Source organism: Theropithecus gelada, chromosome 16 (genome assembly GCF_003255815.1).
Source record: "Theropithecus gelada isolate Dixy chromosome 16, Tgel_1.0, whole genome shotgun sequence".
NCBI lineage: Eukaryota > Metazoa > Chordata > Mammalia > Primates > Cercopithecidae > Theropithecus > Theropithecus gelada.
The window spans coordinates 14,452,082-14,474,896 of NC_037684.1; the positions used below are offsets into that span (position 1 = coordinate 14,452,082).

Consider the following 22,815-nt stretch of genomic DNA (forward strand, 5'->3'; position numbering starts at 1 on the left):
TTGGGAGGCCAAGGTGGGCAGATTGCTTGAGCCATGGGCAACACGGCTCAACCTCGTCTTTACAAAAAACACAAAAATTAGCAGGGTGTGGTGGTGTACTCCTGTAGTGGCAGCTATTCAGGAGGCTCAGGTGGCTGAGGTAGGAAGATCACTGGAGCCAGGGAGATTGGGGCTACAGTGAGTGGAGACTGAGCGACTGCACTCCAGCTGGGGTGGCAGAGCAAAACCCTGTCTCTCTTTTTTTGTTTTTGTTTTTTTTTTTGAGATGGAGCTTCGCTCTTGTTGCCCAGGCTGGAGTGCAATGGCATGATCTTGGCTCACTGCAACCTCTGCCTCCCAGTTTCAAGCGATTCTCCTGCCTCAGCCTCCTGAGTAGCTGGGATTACAGGCATGTGCCACCACGCCTGGCTAATTTTGTATTTTTAGAAGAGACAGGGTTTCTCCATGTTGGTCAGGCTGATCTCAAACTTCTGATCTCAGGTGATCCGCCCACTTCAGCCTCCCAAAGTGCTGAGATGACAGGCATGAGCCATGGTGCCTGACTGTGTCTCTAAAAACAAACAAACATGATGCCCCTATCAGAAAGCAGAATTCAGATGTTAACTGAATGATGATCAACTTCCTTGTTATAAATTACTATGTTTTTATTAAGAAAATTAAAGTCACCTTGACTATAAAATCACCAAACTTTTGAAACATTATCTTCCAAACATCTTTACCTTGTTGGGTACTTTATCTTCTACTGGTTTACGTAAGAGATAAGCTGGCCCTTTAATATGATCTCCTCTGAATCATAACAAAGCAAAATTTAGAAAGGAGAAATAACAAAAAGAATTCCATCAAAGATGATCAAAATGATCCCTAGCAGCTATAACCATAAGTTACAATAAGTGAAATTGAAAATGACAGATTCAATGGATTATCCACCCAAGTTATTTGTTCAAATGCCAAGAAGTAACTTTCTTACCATAAAAGTGTTTCCATATTTTCTTTTATTTTTACTAGAGCGAAATCTCAGGTGCATTTATTATTCATATGATTAAAGCATCACCTCATTAAATTCTGCAAAAAAAAAAATCTACAAAGCATATTTGGAACTAAAACTGAAAAAAAAAATGAAGAACCCTTACTTTGTTCTTGGAAAATTTATTTCAGTTTAAACAACAAAGCAAATGATATTTATGTCATCTAGGGACAGATGGGAGAGTACAGTCATTCTTCATAGCTGTTTCATTGCCAAACTCCAAATGAGAGACGTAATCTAGGTAAAAGACACTTATTATTCCAGATTACATTTACCTCACAATCTGAGATCATGAAAATTAGTCAAATATATTAGAAACAGATGTACATGAAGTCGCTTCAGATAAACTGAGAAAGCGATGTCTAATGCTTTGGAAAATTCTGTTTCTACTTAGTACTCAGATTAATGAATTTTAAAGATCAGGAACATCTTTACGGGAGTTCGTAAGTGTTAGGAACAATCATATGCACTTTCATCAGTTTAATATAATTATTAGGATTCAAGATGGTATTTAAAATCTAGATGTAGGCTCAGTTAGTCAATGCCAAGAGTGAAAATCTTACATTTTTTTAGAGGAAACACAAAAATAGAACTATTTGGATCTTGTCTTAATTTATAACTGATAAGTTCATTTTTAATGCTTAAAAAAATGAACATGGTAGAATTGTTACACACGTGAATAAAGGTCTCAAATAGAATGTTTCATTAACAACATCAACTCAGAAATCTAATTCACTCTACAGATTTTATTTCTGATCAACTAATCAACTTTTATTTTCTTGAGCCTGACTGCTGCTAATTATGTATAACTTGCCAGATAACTACACATCACTGATTTCCAAGCTTTTTCCATTTTATTTTTCCCCTTTAACTAAGATGCACCTAGAAATAACAAGACACTAACAAATAGCTGCAGTGGCCTTCAAAATTTCTTTTACTGGCCAGACGCAGTGGTTCACACCTGTAATCCCAGCACTCTGAGAGGCCGAGGTGGGTGGATCACCTGAGGTCAGGAGTTCGAGACCAGTCTGGCCAACATGGCAAAACCCTGTCTCTACTAAAAATACAAAAATTAGCTGGGCGTGGTAGTGGGCACCTGTAATCCCAGCTACTCAGGAGACAGAGGCAGGAGAATAGCTGGAACCTGGGAGGCAGAGGTTGCAGTGAGCCAAGATGGTGCCACTGCACTCCAGCCTCGGCAACAGAGGAAGACTCCATGTCAAAAAAAAAAAAAAAAAAATTCTTTTACTAACTAACTGATTGTATTCCAGTGAAGGCTAATGCCAATTTTTTTTTTTTTTTTTTTTTTTTTTTTGGTGACAGAGTCTCACTCTGTCTCCCAGGTTGGAGTGCAGTGGTGCTATCTTGGCTCACTACAGCCTCTGCCTCCCAGGTTCAAGCAATTCTTGTGCCTCAGCCTTAAGAGCTGCTGGGATGACAGACGTGTACCACCACGCCTGGCTAATTTTTGTATTTTTGGTAGAGATGGGGTTTTGCCATGTTGGTCAGGCTGGTCTTAAACTCCTGACTTCAGATGATCTGCCTGCCTCAGTCTTCCAAAGTGCTGGGATTACAGGTGTGAGCCACCCCACTCAGCCCAATGCCAAATGCATCCAACAGTCTTTGATCCCAGAATTACTTATAATAGAACACTACATCATCTACAGAAATCTTGATCAATAACCTAGATAACCTAGTTTCTAGATTATTGATCAAGATTTCTGTAGATGATGTAGTATGTACATTTCTGTGTATGTTATTAATCAAGATTTCTGTGTAAGATCTAGAAACTAAAATGCATATTAAGAAATTAAAACTTACATCTCATAACCAATTATCTTTCTAAATAATTTACAAACAAAATATACAATATTATTTAAAATAAATATACATATAATATATAGTTTCTACATTCTCATACAGGCTTAAAAATGAGGTAATAAAAACTGATTAAACCTTTTACCATTCTGGAAATGGCTTAGGGAAATGATGATGAAATTTTTTTTCTTAGGTCTTCATTTTTTCCTTCAATACTTCTAAGTACCTCTTTTTCTATGCTGAAAAGTTATGTAAAAAATCCTTAAGCTTTGTTGGATAGTCTGTCATCACCCCAGTTGCTCCCAAATCAAAAGCTCTTTTGTATTCTTGTTCTTCGTTTAATACCCAAATATACACCTGAAAATTAGAAGTGTGAGAAGGATGAGAAGAAATGTTAAAATAGAAAATTATTTTTATAACAGTATTTATCCACTACAATCTTGGTACATTTAGAAATAACCTTTTAAAGCTATCATTTAAATAAATCATTAGATCCTTTTTTAAAAGTTCACTTTGTTCCTTACAGGAATGAGGGGTGTTAAAAAAAAAATTCACAGTGCTTATTAAATATACACTCTCCTGGCTGGGCGCAGTGGCTCACGCCTGTAATTCCAGCACTTTGGGAGGTCAAGGCAGGTGGATCATCTGAGGTCAGGAGTTCGAGATCTGCCTGGCCAACATGGCAAAACCCAGTCTCTACTAAAAATACAAAAATTAGCCAGGTGTGGTGGTGTGCGCCTATAATCCCAGCTACTTAGTAGGCTGAGGCATGAGAATCGCTTGAACCTGGGAGGTGGAGGTTGCAGTGAGTCAAGACTGCACCACTGCACTCTAGCCTGGGTGACACAGCGAGACTCCATCTTAAAAAAAAAAAAAGAAAAAAAACACAAACACTGGCCCACCCCTCTGGCAACAGCTATTCTGTACATAAGAGGAATCTAGATCCAGAAATGCCAATGCTTTATTGCTAACTGTATAGGAAGAGCTTAAGGTCCTCATTTGTGGATCAGTAAAGCAGCAGTATCAGAGTCAAGGGCCAAACTAAGTCAGTTACAAGTTCTTGCCCTTTATATTTGTGTTAAACTGGTGAGCTATGCTGCTTCCAAAATGCATCATTCCAGAAACTTACTTGAATGCCTCGAGCAGTTAGGTGGTCAAACAAAGCTTTCCTCATTAGTAAGCTAGAAAAGAAAAAGCATAAATTATTTAGGAATCTAGTCCTTAGTCCTAATGTAGTCAATTTAGAGTTTAGTAATTCCTAGTTTAATTTAATCCCAATGCTTCAGCAATAAAAGAAATGGTCTCAAGTAATAATGGCTGTTGTGAATTAATTTATGTCTTAATTGCTGGATCTCCTTTCATTGCAGGCTGCTGGTTGGTGGACAACCAGAACCTCCTTTCTACTCCTTACTGCTACCAGATCTGTCGGAGACCCATTCTTGTTGACAGAGCTCAATAGAAAAGAAGCTGCCTCATTTTCACTGCTGAAGAAGGAGAAAGAGCTGGCTTTCCTTTCTTACTATTAATATGTGTTCCTAACTTTCCAAGTTAAAATAAGTCAACAAATGCAGGTCAATTTCTATAGCATCATAGTTCATTACACAATGGATTAGTCTTTTGTAAGCTATGTTAGAAGCATTATGTCCACTAATTACACTATCCTATGTCTAGGGAAAAAAACATTTTTTTGTTCCAAGTAACTCACTGATAAGTGAACTTTAAAAATACAAATCTCTTGAGCAAGATAGGAATTCACTGCGCTGGAAAGACATTATTTCTATTCTGTTATGTCTATTAGAATGATTAAATAACAGAAACTAGAAATCATGTGCTTTTGACACAAATTAAAAATGCATCTTGTCAGTTAATAGGGTTGAAAAAAGAAAAAAAATGCATCCTGGTTTTACATGAGCACAAAAAAAAAGGCATCCTTGAAAAACTAGAGCTTAAATCGAGAATAAAGCAAAAAAGAATAAACACTGACACAGAGAAAAGATAAAACTAATTGTTTAGGACTCTTTGAAAAAGGCGTTAAGGCTGGGCGCGGTGGCTCACACCTGCAATCCCAGCACTTTGGGAGGCTGAGGTGGGCAGATCACTTGAGGCCAGGAGTTCAAAACCAACCTGGCCAACATGGTGAAACCTTGTCTCTACTAAAAAATACAAAAATTAGCCAGGCATGGTGGCAGGAGCCTATGGTTCCAGCTACTCGGGAAGCTGAGGCAGAAGAATCACTTGAACCCAGGAAGCGGTGAGCCAAGATCACACCACTGCACTCCCTGGACGACACAGCAAGACTCCGTCTCAAAAAATAATAATAATAATTTAAAAAATAATAATAAATAAGAAAAGAAAAGAAAAGAAAAGGCATTAAATAATAAAAAGTTGCGATTTGGGACTATTAAAATATTTAAGCATTCAAGGTTCCATCTTAAAGCAAAATATAGTACAATTATTTTGTGATTTTTACTAAAATTAAACTCAACATGTCTAAATTAAGGCATTTTCTTTAAAGTTGATATCCACTCTATAGGTGAGATTTCCTTTCTGCTAAGTCTTGGTGCAGAGCAGATTTTTCTGAGAAACGTGCTGTAGGCAACATATACTTTTATATATATGGTGTTGTTACACGTCTTTTCACCATGCTTGGTGGAAACAGCAAGTAAGCAAAAGGGAATGGTTATAGTTCTGCTACTAACTAGCTAGACAACCCCAAGTAAATAATTTAACTGGATATATGGTGGCTCAGTTTTCTCATGAAGTTGGACGAGATTATCTCTCAAGATTCTTCCTAAGGTTTTGTGATTAGCAATTAAGATATTTCTAAATGATTCATACACATTTTACATAGCAGGTACTCAATTTGCCCTTGTTATAAATTACATGTGGAAAGCTTGCACTGAATTTTAAGGGTAGTATTTAATAGCTGAAGCAATAACTTGCATATTAAGAAATTAAAATTCTTACAGATCAGAAAGCCAGATGAGAAACTTCTGACTTCTGGACATGGTGTGTGGTTCTTTTAGCCTAGGGTAAAATAAAGTTTGAATTACAAATTCGAAACACAGAAATATATCAGTGTGATGAAACAGATTCGAAAATGAAAACAGTGCCTTGTACTTTGTATATTCTCAAAAATATTTGTAAAAAGGACAAAAATAAAACAAAGGCCAGTTGGGTTCTGTCTGCACTGGTCTCAAGCTAACTTTTTGCCATCCCTATTCAAAAGTTAAAAATAAATAAATAAATAAATAAATAAATAAATAAACAAATACTGTCTTTCCAGAGACCCTGGTGCCCTAGGCTCATATCTCCTTTCTTTTTTGGTGAAATCTTTCTCCTGCTTTGTCTGCTACAATTTAGTATGTGGCAGATTTAAACATACAACAGAACTGTATTATAGATTAAAGTAAGCTGTTTACCATGTGTTTTCCTTTCCTTTAAAATATCTGTAGGCCGGCCGGGCACGGTAGCTCACGCCTGTAATCCCAGCACTTTGGGAGGCTAAGATGGGCAGATCACGAGATCAGGAGATCGAGACTATCCTGGCTAACACGGTGAAACCCCGTCTCTACTAAAAATACAAAAAATTAGCCAGGCATGGTGACGGGCGCCTGTAGTCCCAGCTACTTGGGAAACTGAGGCAGGAGAATGGAGTGAACCTGGGAGGCAGAGCTTGCAGTAAGCCAAGATCACGCCACTGCACTCCAGCCTGGGCGACAGAGTGAGACTCTGTCTCAAAAAAAAAAAAAATTCTGTAGGCCAGGCACGGTGGCTCATGTGTGTAATCCCAGCACTTTGGGAGGCTGAGGCTGGTGCATCACCTGAGGTCAGAAGTTCCAGACCAGCCTGGCCAACATGGCGAAACCCCGTCTCTACTAAAAACATAAAAATTAGCCAGGCATGGTGGCATACGCCTGTAACCCCAGTTACTTAGGAGCCTGAGGCAGGAGAATCACTTGAACCCAGCAGGCAGAGGTTGCAGTGAACCAAGATTGTGCCACTGCACTCCAGCCTGGGCGACAAAGTGAAACACTGTCTCAAAAAAAAAAAAAAAATGTACTAAATAATGTACAAGTCCTTTTTTCCATAACTCTGGCCCCAGTGGAAAGTCCTGGTTGCAATTTCAGGAATCTTAGGGATTTAGTACCTCAAATACTGACTACCTCATTAAACAATCTCTATATTGTCTTAGAAAATATCCACTGTCTTCCATAGAAGTATTAAAACACACAAAAGATATCCTACTTGTGTCTTAATCCATAATCAGTTTTTAGAGAAAATATTAATTCTATGGAGTTTGTTCTTAGGTCTGTATTTCAACAATATTTGCTTCTAAAAGGAACACATGAAGATAAATACAGAGCAAACAGTCCACTCCAGGCCAGATGAAAGCTAAGTACTTTAGGAATAAATGTTTTATTTATTTATTTAGAGGCAAAGTCTTGCTCTGTCGCCCAGTCTGGAGTGCAATGGTGCAATCTTGGCTGACTGCAACCCCCACCTCCCGGGTTCAAGCGATTCTCCTGCCTCAGACTCCTGAGCAGCTGGGATTACAGATGTGCGCCACCATGCCCAGCTAATTTTGTATTTTTAGTTAGAGATGGAGTTTCACCATGTTGGCCAGGCTGGTATGGAACTCCTGACCTCAGGTGATCCTCCTGCCTCCGCTTCCCAAAGTGCTGAGATTACAGGCAGGAGCCCCTGGCCCGGCCAGGAATAAATGTTTAGGGATAATTTTAATCTAGCAAATAAAATAGGGTTTGTGTTTTTTTTTTTTTTTTTGGTAGACAAGAAGTGTTTTCTATTGTTTTGTCTGAGAAACAGCCACAGAGACTGTTCATAAATATAATTTAGGAATAAATAAACATGTTCATCACTAAGATACTGAAATTGGAAAACAGGCATGAAATAGAAGTTGAGCACAAGAGTACTGACTAAATTGTTTTTCTTTTCTTTTTTTTTTTTTGAGACGCAGTCTTGCTCTGTCGCCCAGGTTACAGTGCAGCGATCTTGACTCATTGCAACCTCCGCCTCTGGGGTTCAAGTGACTCTCCTGCCTCAGCCTCCTGAGTAACTGGGATTCTAGGTGCCCACCACCGTGCCCGGCTAATTTTTGTATTTTTAGTAGAGAAGGGGTTTCACCATATTGGCCAGGCTGGTCTCGAACTCCTGACCTCCCATAGTGCTGGGATTACAAGCATGAGCCACCACGCCCGGCCAATTGTTTTTTTTTTTTTTTTCTTTTCTTTTTTTTTTTTTTGAGAAGGAGTCTCGCTCTGTCGCCCAGGCTGCAGTGCAGTGGCGCAATCTCGGCTCACTGCAACTTCCGTCTCCCAGGTTCAGGCAAGCCTGGCTAATTTTTATATTTTCAGTAAAGACGGGGTTTCACCATGTTGGCCAGGCTGGTCTCAAACTCCTGACCTCATGATCTGCCCACCTCGGCCTCCCAAAGTGTTGGGATTACAGGTGTGAGCCATTGCACCTGGCCTGCTTTTCTTACCAATATTGTTTGATGACTGCTACACTAACGATCAGCTTGATGTTTTCCCCCAAGTAATTAGCTTTATTGAGACATGCTATAAAAGAGGAAAGCTCTTCAGCTCGATTTTTTAAAGTTCTGTTGGATATGAAAAGTGTTTTCATACAAGTAAAATCACATTTAAATGATTTCCCCAACAATTCCAAATTCCTTTGTCATAATTCAGTTATGAATCTACAGCTAGAAATCACATTCTAAGTGTGTAGAATTTTGAGATGAAGCTATCATTCTTTATAATAACAAAGATAACAATAAAAGCTATCACTTATGAGTGCTTAGTATTTATCAGGCAATCTAAGTGTTTTTATGTACCTATTTATTTTTACAATCTATGTATTTTTATCTTTCTAGTAAATTAGCAAGTGAAATGCAAGGCTTTTCTGGTAGAGGAATTATGTAAATATAAAAGGATCCTGGCTGGGCAAGGTGGGTCATGCCTATAATCCCAGCACTTTGGGAGGAGGTGGGTGGATCACCTGAGGTCAGGAGTTCGAGACCAGTCTGACCAACATGGTGAAGCCCCCGTCTCCACTAAAAATACAAAAATTAGCCAGGTGACGTGGTGGGTGCCTGTAATCCCAGCTACTCAGGAGGCTGAGGCAGGAGAATCACTAAACCTGGGAGGCGGAGGTTGCAGTGAGTCGAGATCACACCTTTGTACTCCAGCCTAGGCCACAACAGTGAAACTCCATCTCAAAAAAAAACCAAAACAAAACAGTATCCTATATAAGCTAACTGTACCCTTTTATTTTCCTATCTCCAGAGGCTTTTATGGTGGTGGTAGTTTTTCTTCCTAAATGTAATACAGTAATACCATTGTTTAATTTGGAGTTTAATGGAATTTCAGCTGGGTAGAGCTGTCAATGAAGTAGAAAGAAGGGAAAGTGGAGGGCAACTGCTATTTGATGTGAGAATAAAAGAATTATTGACCTTCTGTAATTAAACTAAATTCCTTTTATCTGATTTCTGACTATACAGGCACAGAAAATCATAATCTGAGATGGGTCCTGATTATTTGTTTTAGAGAATGTGTCTTATATAAAAATGCATAATATAGGTCAGGTAATAGAACATGGAAATCACTACAGAAATCTCTTCTTCATCATTGATGTTGATATTAGTGAGCTTTTATCTTAGTCTTTCTATAATTGATAATTAATTTTAAAATAAAAGGGTAACCACTTACTTCAGTATAATAGAAGGCATTGGGATTTCAAAAAACTGTTCTCGAATGGGCACAAAGGGCAAGAGGCCAGTGAAGAAAAGGCCAAGAATGAGCAGGACACGTTGTAGACTGAAAAGTATAGGAATATCTGAATTCTAAAAGACACAAGCAATATTACATGTTACTTTTACAACCGCTCAAATAAAGAGGATTACTTCACAACTCTCAATATTTCCCAAGACAATATTTTGAAATCTATTACAAGCATTCCCAGGATTATGAATATTTATTTGCAAATAACACTACACTTAATAGTGGTTAGTCCTTGACAAATGGGTCAGGATTGATCGTGGAGCCTCATAGTGTAATAATGTTACTAAAATTTCTCTATTACCATCTCTGCTTTTGCAATACCACTTCTGTCTGTTGGTTAGGGTACCTACAGCTAAAGACTAAACATGTCAGAATCCAATGGAACAAAATGAAAAGATGAAAAGATGGAATATTCAGTAACTTTACTCCTGTTTAAAAAATATGTAGCTATATATCTCTATATATGAGTATATATAGATACACATCAATACTGTTGCAAATGTGTCATCTTTTAGCTATGTTATGAATCAAATATAAAATACAAATAGGATTTTGTAAACTAATTCAAGAATCTAACCACCATTTTAAGTTTCTATTGGAAAAATGTTCAATATCCCAAAAGTTTAAAAATACAAGATAGACATACATATATATATAATTTTAATTGTGCTAAAATACACATAACATAAAATTTAAGATTTTTTTTTTTTTTTTTGAGATGGAGTCTCACTCTGTCACCCAGGCTGGAGTGCAGTGGCACAATATCGGCTCACTGAAACCTCTGCCTCCCAGGTTCAAGCAATTCTGCCTCAGCCCCCCAAGTAGCTAAGATTACAGGCACACACCACTACGCCCGGCTAATTTTTTGTATTTTTAGTAGAGACATGGTTTCACCATGTTGGCCAGGCTGGTCTCAAACTCCTGACCTCAAATGATCTGCCTGCCTTGACCTCCCAAAGTGCTGGGATGACAGGTGTGAGCCACCACGCCAGCCAAAACTTAAGATCTTAATCATTTTTAAAATTTATTTTTTCACCACCCCCACCACCCACCACCCAGCAAAATTGAATGTCAATCATTTTTAAATGTACAGTTTGGTGGTTTTAAGTATATTCACACTGTTGTGCAACCAAAGTCCAGAAGTCTGTTCATTTTGCAAAACTGAAAACAACTCTATGCCCCCGCCCCCCCACTTTTTTTTTTTTTGAGACAAGGTCTCACTGTCACCTAGGCTGGAGTGCAGTGGCACAACCAAAGCTCACTGCATCCTCGACCCTGGCTCAGGTAATACTCCCACCTCAGTCTCCTGAGTTATAATAGATGGGACTACAGGCGTGTGCCACCATGCCCAGCTAATTTTTGTATTTTTTGTAGAGATGAGGTTTCACCATGTCACCCAGGCTGGCCTCGAACTCCTGGGCTCAAGCAATCCACCTGCCTCAGCCTCACAAAGTGCTGGGATTATAGGCGTGAGCCACCTTGCCTGGCTAACTCTATACCGTTAAACAACAAATTTCCATTCCCTCTCTCCTTGCCCTTCTATGTGTATATATGTATGTATGTGTGTGTGTGTGTGTGTGTGTGTATATTAGACAGGGTCTTGCTCTGTCACCCAGGCTAGAGTACAGTGGCCGGATCATGGCTCATTGTAGCCTAGACCTCCCAGGCTCAAGTGATCCCACACCTTAGCCTCCCACACAGCTGGGACTACAGACACGCACTACCATGCCGAGCTAATTTTTCAAAAATTTTTTGTAGAGACAGAATTTCATCATATTGCCTAGGCTGGTCGTGAACTCCTGGGCTCAAGCATTTCTCCTACTTCAGCCTCCCAAAGTGCTGGAATGACAAGCGTGAGCTACCATGCCAGGCCCTGTTATATTTACTGAGAGAAAAAAAATTACGCTTACAGGGAACTTTTAATAAAAACATAACGTATTTTTTTAATCACATAAAAGTAATTTATTTTAAATAGTTAGTTCTAGGCTGGGCACAGTTGCTCACGCCTGTAATCCCAGCACTTTGGGAGGCCAAGGTGGGTGGATTCACTTGAGGTCATGAGTTCGAGACCAGCCTGGCCAACATGGTGAAACCCTGCCTCTACTAAATACACAAAAATTAGCCGGGCCTGGTGGCATACACCTGTAACCCCAGCTACTCGGGAGGCTGAGGCAGGAGAATCTCTTGAACCCGGGAGGTGGAGTTTGCAGTGAGCCGAGATTGAGCCACTGCATTACAGCCTGGGTGACAGAGTGAGACTCTGTCTCAAATTTAAAAATTATATAAATAAATAAATAGTTCTAAATTATCTACTTCTTTATTTTTAAAAAAACAGAGTAAATAAGTTTGAGAATTTATTTTGCCCCTTTGTTTACATGGTGCTTTGTAATGTTTTTGGCTTACTTATATATAGGTGTTTCAGCTGTAAGAAAATATACAAGTCACTGCAAAATCTTGAGTTCTGAAAATTCATACACTAAGGATAACAGAGCTTATAGGGAAAACAGGGTTAGGGGCTGACCCTCAAAACTTACAGCCAGGTGCGGTGACTCACACCTGTAATCCCAGCACTTTGGGAGGTTGAGGAGGGTGGATCACTTGAGGTCAGGAGTTCGAGATCAGCCTGGCCAACATGATGAAACCCTCTCTACTAAGAATACAAAAATTAGCCGGGCATGATGGCAGGCACCTGTAATCCCAGCTACTCTGGAGGCTGAGGCAGGAGAATTGCTTGAACTCAGGGGGTGGAGGTTGCAGTGAGCTGAGATCGTGTCACTGCACTCCAGTGTGGGCAAGAGTGAGACACTGTCTCAAAAAAAAAACTTGGCTGGGCACAGTGGCTCACGCCTGTAATCTCAACACTTTGGGAGGCCGAGGCGGGTGGATCATCTGAGGTCAGGAGTTCAAGACCAGCCTGACCAACATGGAGAAACCCCATCTCTACTAAAAAATACAAAAATTAGCTGGGCATGGTGCCATGCGTCTGTAATCTCAGCTACTCAGGAGGCCGAGACAGGAGAATTGCTTGAACCCACGAGGCGGAGGTTGCAGTGAGCCAAGATTGTGCCACTGCACTCCAGCCTGGGTGACAGAGCGACGCTCCATCTCAAAACATAAAATAAAATAAAATAAAATTAAATTAAAAATACTTATGCAACTTTGGAACCAGAGCACTAAAAGAAAGAACCATTGCATTAAGTGTGAAAGAGTGAAAAATCATTAAGTGCCACATTTTCCCACTACCACTATGTGCCCCAATTCCTTTAATGTTTCTATTTTGAGTTTACATCTGGAAATTAAAGGACTAATGTAAAATTCTTATAAGTCATACTGTAAGAATTGCAAAAGTAGGCTGGCCGTGGTGGCTCACACCTGTAATCCCAGCACTTTGGGAGGCCGAGGCTGGTGGATCACCTGAGGCTGGGAGTTCAAGACCAGCCTGACCAACATTGAGAAACCCCATCTCTACTAAAAATACAAAAAATTAGCCAGGCGTGGTGGTGCATGCCTGTAATCCCAGCTACTCGGGAGGCTGAGGGAGGAGAATCGTTTGACCCGGGAGGCGGAAGTTGTGGTGAGCTGAGATCATGCCATTGCACCACTCCAGTCAGGGCAACAAGAGCAAAACTCCATCTCAAAAAAAAAAAAAAAAAGAAAAAAAAAAGAAAAGGAAGAAAAGAATTACAAAAGTTGTGTCAATTATATAGCATGTTGGTAATATGAATGACAAATTTTATTGAGACATTTTTACTGTGATGTTTGGAAATTGCTGCTGAAAGGTTTTTGGAGTTTTTAAATTAAAAAATGACAGAAAGCCAGAGGCTTCTGGAAAAATATGGGAATCAAGGGAAAAGTTCTGTGATTACAGACCAAAAGTGAGCCTTTTATTTTGAAAGAATTATAGACTTAATCTCAGCACTTTGGGAGAACGAAACAAGATGATTGCTTGAGCTTAGGAGTTTGAGACCAGCCTGGGCAATACAGTGAGACTGCATCTCTTTTTTTTTTTTTTTTTTTTTTTTTTTGAGACGGAGTCTGGCTGTGTCGCCCAGGCTGAAGTGCAGTGGCGCGATCTCGGCTCACTGCAAGCTCCGCCTCCCGGGTTCACGCCATTCTCCCGCCTCAGCCTCCGAGTAGCTGGGACTACAGGCGCCCGCCACCACGCCCGGCTAGTTTTTTGTATTTTTAGTAGAGACGGGGTTTCACCATGTTAGCCAGGATGGTCTCGATCTCCTGACCTCGTGATCCACCCGCCTCGGCCTCCCAAAGTGCTGGGATTACAGGCTTGAGCCACCGCGCCCGGCCGAGACTGCATCTCTACAAAAAAATTTAAAAATTAGCCAGGCATGGTGGTACACACCTGTAGTATAGTATAGTCCCATGCAGCCTTCACCCAGCTTCCCCAAAAGGTGACATTGATGTAACTATAGTGTAGTATCAAAACCTGGAATTGACATTGGTACCTCACTGTTCATTAGACTACAAACTTTATTCAATTTTCATCAGTTTTTAAACACCACATTCATTTGTTTGTGTGTAGTTCTATGCAATTTTAACCCATGTATAGATTCATGTAACCACTACCACAATCAAGATACAAAGCTATGGCCGAGCATGGTGGCTCACACCTGTAATCCCAGCACTGTGGGAGGCTGAGGCAGGTGGATCACCTGAGGTAGGGAGTTTGTGACCAGCCTGACCAACATGGTGAAACCCCATCTCTACTAAAAATACAAAAATTAGCCAGTGTAGTGGCGGGCACCTGTAATCCCAGCTACTCGGGAGGCTGAAGCAGGAGAATCGCTTCAACCCGGGAGGCGGAGGTTGCAGTGAACCGAGATCGCACCATTGCACTCCAGCCTGGGTGACAGAGTGAGTCTCAAAAAAAAAAAAAAAAAAAAAAGAAGAGAGAGAGATACAAAGCTGTTTCATCACCACACAAGAACTTTTTCTTGTATTGGTGCCCACTCTCTACCCTACCCTAAGTCCCTGTCCCCTAATCTGTTCTTCCAGGCTACAGTTAATGGAATCTACATGTAATACAGTTTGAGGTTGATTTTTCACTAAGCATAATGTCTTTGAGGACCATCCAGGTCGTTGCATGTATCAATAGTTCATTCCCTTTTACTGCTGAATAGTATTCCATTGTATGGAAATGTCAGAGTTTGTTCAGTCATTTACCCACTGAAGGTCATTTAGGCTATTTTCAGGATTTTGCTTTTATGAATAAAGTTGCTATAAACATTCATGTATAGGTTTTAGGGACTGTGCCTTCATTTTACATGGAAGGCTGCATCTCCCTGGTAACATATTTTTATTAAAAAAAAAAAAAAATGCCTGTAATCTCAGCATTTTGGGAGAACAAGACAAGAGGATTGCTTGAGCCTAGGAGTTTGAGACCAGCCTGGCCAATACAGTGAGATTCTATCTCCACTAACAATTTAAAAATTAGCCAGGCATGGTGGTACACACTTCTAGTCCCAGCTACTCAAGAGGCTGAGGTGGGAGGATCACTTGAGGCCAAGAATTCAAGATCAACCTGGGCAACAAAGTGAGACCTTGTCTCTGCAGAAAAAATCGAAAAATTAGCCAGGCATGGTGGCATGCACCTGTGGTCCAAGCTACACAGGAGGCTGAGACAGGAGACCATCTGAACCCAGGAAGTCAAGGCTGCAGTGAACCAAGATCACACCACTGCACTCCAGCCTCAGTGACAGAGCAAGACCTTGTTTTAAATAATAATAATAAAATAAACCATTAAATTAAAAAAAATTCATTTACAGGTTTTTGTAATCATATATTTCATTTTTCTGGGATAAATGTCTAAGATTGCTGGGAGTTATGGAAGAGTCTAAATTCTAAGTTCTTAGGAATCTAAAGCCACTCAGCCCAGTGATTACTGTGTTCTCTCCTTTTGTACACAGTTACCTTGGGATCTCTCAGGCCATGCTGCACATAAAACTTACTTGCTTTAGGCCAGGTATGGTGGCTCACACTTGTAATCCCAGCACTTTGGGAGGTTGAGGCAGGCAGATCACTTGAGGTCAGGAGTTCGAGACCAGCCTGGCCAGCATGGCAAAACCCCATCTCTACTAAAGATACAAAAATTAGCTGGGCATGGTGGCACGCCCCTGCAGACCCAGCTAGTCGGGAAGCTGAGGCAGGATAACTGCTTGAACCCAGGAGACGGAGGTTGCAGTGAGCCTAAATCATGCAACTGCACTCCAGCCTGAGCTAGAGTCTCCAAAACAACAACAACAACAACCACCTTACTTGCTTTAGTGGGAATCTCAATTATACTCTGAATTGTAATGATGCTGACTGTGCATGTTTTTGCCTTCTCTGCTAGGAAGGAAGGCCTGCCCAAAGAGGTGTTTTGTTTTGTTTTGTTTGTTTTTTAAGGCTAGTCAAATGAAGCAGTGGGAGTAGAGAAATAAATAAATCTGTAACTGGTTGTCATCAATTAATTGTAAACACCATTACACTCAGATCAGCCACCAAAGAGTTCTTTGTATTTGAAAATTGCTACTTATATCATGATATTTCTTCTATATTACAGATTATTTCAGCATCTTCAATGCTCAAGATTTTTTAACATCTTAAATTTCAAATTCTCTTAGCTGATGATGTATGTAAATTTGCTTATGAAGGTTTAACTATACTGTTAAAACATATAAAATTAATTTTTATCCACTTTGTTTTTTTTTTTTTTTTGAGACACAGTTTCAGTCTGTTGCCCAGGCTGGAGTGCAGTGGTGCGATCCCAGTTCATTGCAACCTCTGTCTCCTGGGTTCCAGCCATTCTCCTGCCTCAGCCTCCTGAGTTCCTGGGATTACAGGTGCGCACCACCATGCCCAGCTAATGTTTGTATTTTTAGTAGAGATGGGGTTTCACTATGTTGGCCAGACTGGTCTCGAACTCCTGACCTCAGGTGATCCACCTGCCTTGGCCTCCCAAAGTGCTCGGATTACAGATGTGAGCCACTGCGCCTGGCCAACATATTTTTTTAACCAGAAAATTTTCAGTGGGTAGATGGTCCTGCTTTTATATCTTGCTTAATAATCATGATCTTGCATGATCTTGGCTTAACTTGCTTAAATCTATTTGGAAGTTATAGAGTTGAGGAACCGAATTTTTTTCTGTATTTTTTTTCTTAAAGATAATGGGATTTTTTTTTGAGACAGGGTCTGGCTTTGTCACCCAGGCTGGAGTACAGTGGCAGGATCTTGGCTTACTGCAACCTCTGTCTACCAAGCTCAAGCCATCGTTCCACCTCAGCTTCCCAAGCAGCTGAGACTACAGGCATGTGCCACCATGCCTCGCTAGTTTTTGTATTTTTAGTAGAGACGGGGTTTCCTCATGTTCCCTAGGCTGGTCTCGAACTCCTGAGCTCAAAGTGACCTGTCCGCCTTAGCCTCCCGAAGTGCTGGGATTACAGGGGTGTGAGCCACTTAGCCTGACCCTAAATAATTTCTTTTCCTTTCTTTCTTTCTTTTTTTTTTTGAGATGGAGTCTTGCTCTGTCACTCAGGCTGGAGTGCAGTGGCACGATCTCAGCTCACTGCAGTCTCTGCTTCCCAGGTTCAAGCAATTCTCCTGCCTCAGCCTCCCTAGAAGCTGGGATTACAGGAGCACGCCACCACGCCCAGCTATTTTTTGTATTTTTAATAGAGACAGGGTTTCACCATGTTCGCCAGGCTGGTCTTGAACTCCTGACCTCAGGTGATCCGCCTGCCTCGGCCTCCCAAAGTGCTGGGATTACAGGGGTGAGCCACCGTGCCCAGCATTTTTTTTTTTTAATAGAGTTGGAAGTCTTACTATGTTGCCCAGGCTGGTCTCGAATTCCTGGTCTCAAGTGATCTTCACCCCTTAACTAATTTCTTTCTTTAAAAAAAAAAAAATAGGGCACATGTTCTCAGGATTTCCTGAGGGCTGTGTCACAGGCAAAAGAAAATTAAAAATAATTAATAATAATAATAACAGACAGGGGGTCTGACTATGTTGTCCAGGCTGGTCTCAAACACCTGGGCTCAAGCAATCCTCCCACTTTGGCCTCCCAAAGTGCTGGGATTACAGGCATGAGCCACCGTGCCCAGCTAAATAATTTAACTCAAAATTACACAAAAAAATTCAGTTACCTAACACAAGACAGTGATTAAAAGATAGAAACCATATTTTTTCCTTTAATACACATAATGAAATATTGGTAAGCAACTAACACTAGCATGTGAAAATAATAATTCCTTGAACCAGTTCAACTGCATTGATCTTATATTGCTAGGTCCAAATCCATTACCTCTACTATATTAAACTTCTGGCTAGTTGCTTCCACCCAGTACCATCTACCTGTGTATGAAGGTTATGAAATAAGATAAGTTTTTTTTTTTTTTTGGAGACAGAGTCTGGCTCTGTCACCCAGCTTCCCGGGTTCAAGCGATTCTTCTGCCTCAGCCTCGCGAGTAGCTGGGACTACAGGCACGTGCCACCATGCCCAGCTAATTTTTGTATTTTTAATAGAGACGTGGTTTTGCCATGTTGGCCAGGCTAATCTCAAACTCCTGACCTCAGGTGATCTGCCCGCCTTGGCCTCCCAAAGTGTTGGGATTACAGGCGTGAGCCACTGTGCCCAGTCTGAAATAAGGTAAGTTTTAAAAATTATTACTGTAATAGGGGCCGGGCACAGTGGCTCACACCTGTAATCCCAGCACTTTGGGAAGCCAAGGTAGGAGGATTGCTTGAGTCCAAGAGTTTGAGATCAGAGTGGGTAACATAGTGAGACCTCATCTCTACTAAAGATTTAAAAATTAGCTGGGTGCAGTGGTGTGTGCCCGGAGTCCCAGTTACTTGGGAGGCTGAGGCAGGAGGATCACTTGAGCCCAGGAGTTTGAGGCTACAATAAGCTATGACTGCACCACTGCACTCTAGCCTGGGTGACAGAGTGAGACCCTATCTCTAAAAATGAGAAAAAGAAAAAAAAATTATTACTATAATAACTTATCATTTATAGATACAAAAACAACAACAAAAATAGATAATTCTGTATAATTTTTGAGGCTTACCTCTTTGTAGCACTTTTCTACAATTTCATAATTGGCATTACCCCACACTGTTATGTGTTCGCGATTATACTGCTTCACCAACTCTGAAACCTACGTGTGAAAATTCAAAATTTTATGCATGTGCCTATTTGCAAATCCACTAACATTTCACTTAAAAAATGAATTAGGATTGACTCTCTGTCAATGAATAGCATAATATTTTAGAAGAATCAATATGTAAATTTAGAATATTTTATAAAATGCAAAATTTATTCACATTATATCATTATATAATTTATTTAACAGAATACAGTTATTTAGTAATTTGACATAAACTAACCACAAATGAAACAAGTTAAACTAGAAGATAATTACATAAATGCCAGAATGACTGGTTCATACAAGCTTACTTTATCCATGACATGCCAACTCTCTCTGAAAATAGGCTCTCCTACAGTAACATGATCTCTTCTACTAGGGCATTATTTAAAACAATGCTGATCCCTAGGGTATCACATTTCCTTGAGCATTATCAATCTATGTAGTCACCTACTCTAACCTTATTTAGTTTGTGAAGTAGGATGCAACACACCCAGAGGAGGCAATGCCTTGAGTACCTTCTTAATCAGCACATTGTTGTTGACTTTGATATCGATGTTAATGGGAGTGTTAGGAAAGGCCTCAAAAACTTCCTTCAGTAATGGAATTCGGTTATCTTTTCCTTCACATTGGCATGCTGAGAAAGCAAGATTTTTAAATGTATTTTTAAAATACAAGTTTTGCTTTTTGATGACTAGAAAAGGTATAGAATATATTCATTAAAGGACATTTACAAAATAAGAAAAAGTATAGAGAAGAAAAAAATCATGTAAATCCAACAACTTAGATATAAACGCTATGACCATTTGGTGTACTTTCTCTACTCTTTTTTCCTATGCATGATTTAATATAGTAATAATATGATATGCTACAGATTTTAACTTGATATTTTCACATAAAAATAAATATTTTCCTGTTGATTTACTGTGCTTATGATTATGATTTATTTTTTATTAATTTTTTATTTTGAGATAACTACAGACTCACAATCAATTGTAAGAAATAATAGGGTCCATGTGCCCTTTATCCAGATTTCCCAGTGGTAACCTTCTTGCAAATCTATAGTACGATATCACAACCATGATACTGACATTGATACAATCCACCGATCTGATTCTATCATAATTTTTTAAAAGGTGTCAGAATATCCTCATTGAGTAGCTATACAATAATTTATTTTAATTTAACCATTTCCCTACTAGTAGATACTGAGATTGTTTCTAAAGTTTTGCTATATCATCATTGACTTTTTCAGAGATTAAAAATAACATTCAGGCAAGGGAAGTACACACTAAATCAGTAATGTGTTGAAGAATTACATGAATGCAGTTATTCAAAGAAAATTCAAGTAATGAGAAAATTAGAAGGGGACTTTAATTGCTGTTTATATTTCCTGAGGATTATTTTCTTTAGTCTTTCTCTAGTCCCTTTGGTTGGTTGGTTGGTTGGTTGGTTGGTTGGTTGGTTGGTTGTTTGAGACAGGGTCTCACTCGGTCGCCCAGACTGGAGTGCAGTGACACAATCTCGGCTCACTGCAACCTCTGCCTTCTGGGCTCAAGTGATCCTCCTACTTTAGCCTCCTGAGTAGCTGGAACTACAAGAACACCACCATGCTCGGCTAATTTTTTTGTAGTTTTTGTAGAGATGGGGTTTTGGATTTGGCCAGGCTGGTCTCAAAATCCTGTGTTCAAGTGATATGCCCGCCTCAGCCTCCCAAAGTGCTGGGATTACAGGCATGAACCACGTACCCAGCCCTTTTTTGTTGTGTTTTTGAGACAGGATCTTGCTCATAGCCAAGGCTGGGGTGAAGTAGCATGATGACTTACTGCAGCCTCCCACACTCCAGCAATCCTCTGGGACGACAGGCACGCACCACCACGCCCATCTCTCTCTCTCTCTCTATATATATATACACACACACATATTATATATATAATATATATATACTGTATATAATATATATACTATACACTCTCTCTATATAGAGTATATATACATATCTCTCTCTCTCTCTCTCTCTATATATATATATATATATACATTTTTTTTTGAGATGGATTTTCGCTGTTGTTGCCCATGCTGGAGTGCAATGGCGTGATCTCGGCTCACTGCAACTTCCGCCTCCCGGGTTCAAGCAATTCTGCTTCAGCCTCCTGAGTAGCTGGGATTATAGGTGCCTGGCACCACAACTGGCTACTTTTTTGTAATTTTAGTAGAGGTGGGGTTTCACCATGTTGGCCAGGCTGGTCTCAAACTCCTGGCCTCCAGTGATCCAGCAGCCTCGGCCTCCCAAACTGCTGGGATTACAAGCGTGAGCCACTGCACCTGGCCTATTTTTTGTTTTTTTTTTTTAATTTTTAATTTTTTTTTTTTTGAGACAGAAAAAAAAAAATTGTCATCCAGGCTGGAGGGCAGTGGCCGGATCTCAGCTCACTGCAAGCTCCGTCTCCCGGGTTTACGTCATTCTCCTGCCTCAGCCTCCCGAGTAGCCGAGACTATAGGCACCCACCACCTCGCCCGGCTAGTTTTTTTTTTTTTTTGTATTTTTTAGTAGAGACAGGGTTTCACTGTGTTAGCCAGGATGGTCTCGATCTCCTGACCCTGTGATCCGCCCATCTCGGCCTCCCAAAGTGCTGGGATTACAGGCTTGAGCCACCGCGCCCGGCCTTGTTTTATTTTTTGTAGCAACAGGGTCTCACTGTATTTTGCCCAGGCTGGTCTTGAACTCCTGATCTCAAGCAAACCTGCCACCTCAGCCTCCCTAAGTGCTGGGATTACAGGTGTGAGCCACCACACCTGGCTCTCTAGTCCCTTTTGACTCTAATGACTCTAATCATTTATATAATTTACTATACATACTATACAACTATTGTAAAAATTGTTCTGCTTCCACCCGAAACTTCAATTCCGCTAATCTGCAAATAACAAACTGGTGAAAAATCCTTTATTCCATCTTATTATACAGCAAATCAAAAAAATGCATTATCAAAAAGTAAATGAAATCCATGTCAGAAAAGTAAATTATTTATAATTAAAACCTATGTGAAAAGCAGCATGTACATTGAAGAGGAAAAAAGGAAGTCTGTTACTATACTTCTTGTAATTCTGACGGGGGTCTGGGTTACTCTGATGGGACTGGCAATTATTGGCTCTGCCTCTCTGACCACAGACTAAATATATGACCAGTCTAACCTGTTAAGCATAACAATATGGACACTGGGAGAGAAGGCCTCTTGAAATCCTTTGCTGAATGGATCATGTACAAGCTGCCAAGAGTTCATCTCTGTGGAAAGGGTGTCCCTAAAAGTAAAGCTAACACAAATGAAAGCAAAAGCAAGAAACAGAGATAGAGAGAGACCAATTACTGCTTGAGCAACTGGAATCAGTCATGTCTGAAGGCATATAACCCCTGGACTTTCTAATTATGAAAGTCAATACATTCTTTTTAAAATTTTTTTCTTAAGCTATCTTGAGATGTATATCTAACACTTATAACTGAAAGAGTTTAAACTTATCATAGCCTACATAATTAAACTTTAAAAATTATGTTTATAGTAGATAGCTTGTATACATATATATATATATATATATATATATATATTTTTTTTTTTTTTTTTTTTGAGACAGGGTCTCAATCTGTCACCCAGGCTGGAGTGCAGTGGCATGACCACAGCTCACAGCAGCCTTGAACTCAGCTCCAGTGATCCTCCTGCCTCAGCCTCCGAATAGCTGAGATTAGAGGCATGTGCCACCATACCCGGCTTTTTCTTTTCTTCTTTTTTTTTTTTGGAGACGGAGTCTCGCTCTGTTGCCCAGCCTGTAGTACAGCAGTGCCATCTCGGCTCACCACAACCTCCGCCTCCAGGGTTCAAGCAATTCTCCTGCCTTAGTCTCTGGAGTACCTGGGATTACAGGCATCTGCCCCACGACACCTGGCTAATTTTGTATTTTTAGTAAAGATAGGGTTTCTCCATGTTGGTCAGGCTGGTCTTGAACTCCCAACCTCAGGTGATCTGCCCACCTTGGCCTCCCAAAG

General features: G+C 40.1%; 1 protein-coding gene across 2 annotated transcripts in view; it reads right to left on the reverse strand.

Annotated features, from left to right (window-relative positions):
• Window positions 1-1,130: 1,130 nt before the first annotated feature.
• GDPD1 (glycerophosphodiester phosphodiesterase domain containing 1) overlaps window positions 1,131-22,815 on the reverse strand; it is a 60,589-nt gene continuing 38,904 nt past the window's right edge. The window contains exons 5-10 of one of the 2 annotated variants that reach the window (XM_025363361.1): window positions 19,298-19,416; window positions 18,702-18,791; window positions 9,571-9,704; window positions 5,810-5,869; window positions 4,003-4,023; window positions 1,131-1,985 (exon numbers count right to left, since the gene is read on the reverse strand). In XM_025363361.1, the coding sequence (XP_025219146.1) occupies window positions 1,907-1,985; window positions 4,003-4,023; window positions 5,810-5,869; window positions 9,571-9,704; window positions 18,702-18,791; window positions 19,298-19,416 (503 nt within the window). In that variant the 3' untranslated portion in view covers window positions 1,131-1,906. Of the gene's footprint in view, window positions 1,986-2,326; window positions 3,200-3,971; window positions 4,024-5,809; window positions 5,870-9,570; window positions 9,705-18,701; window positions 18,792-19,297; window positions 19,417-22,815 lie in introns of those variants that run through there. The other variant, XM_025363359.1, reaches the window with a different exon arrangement.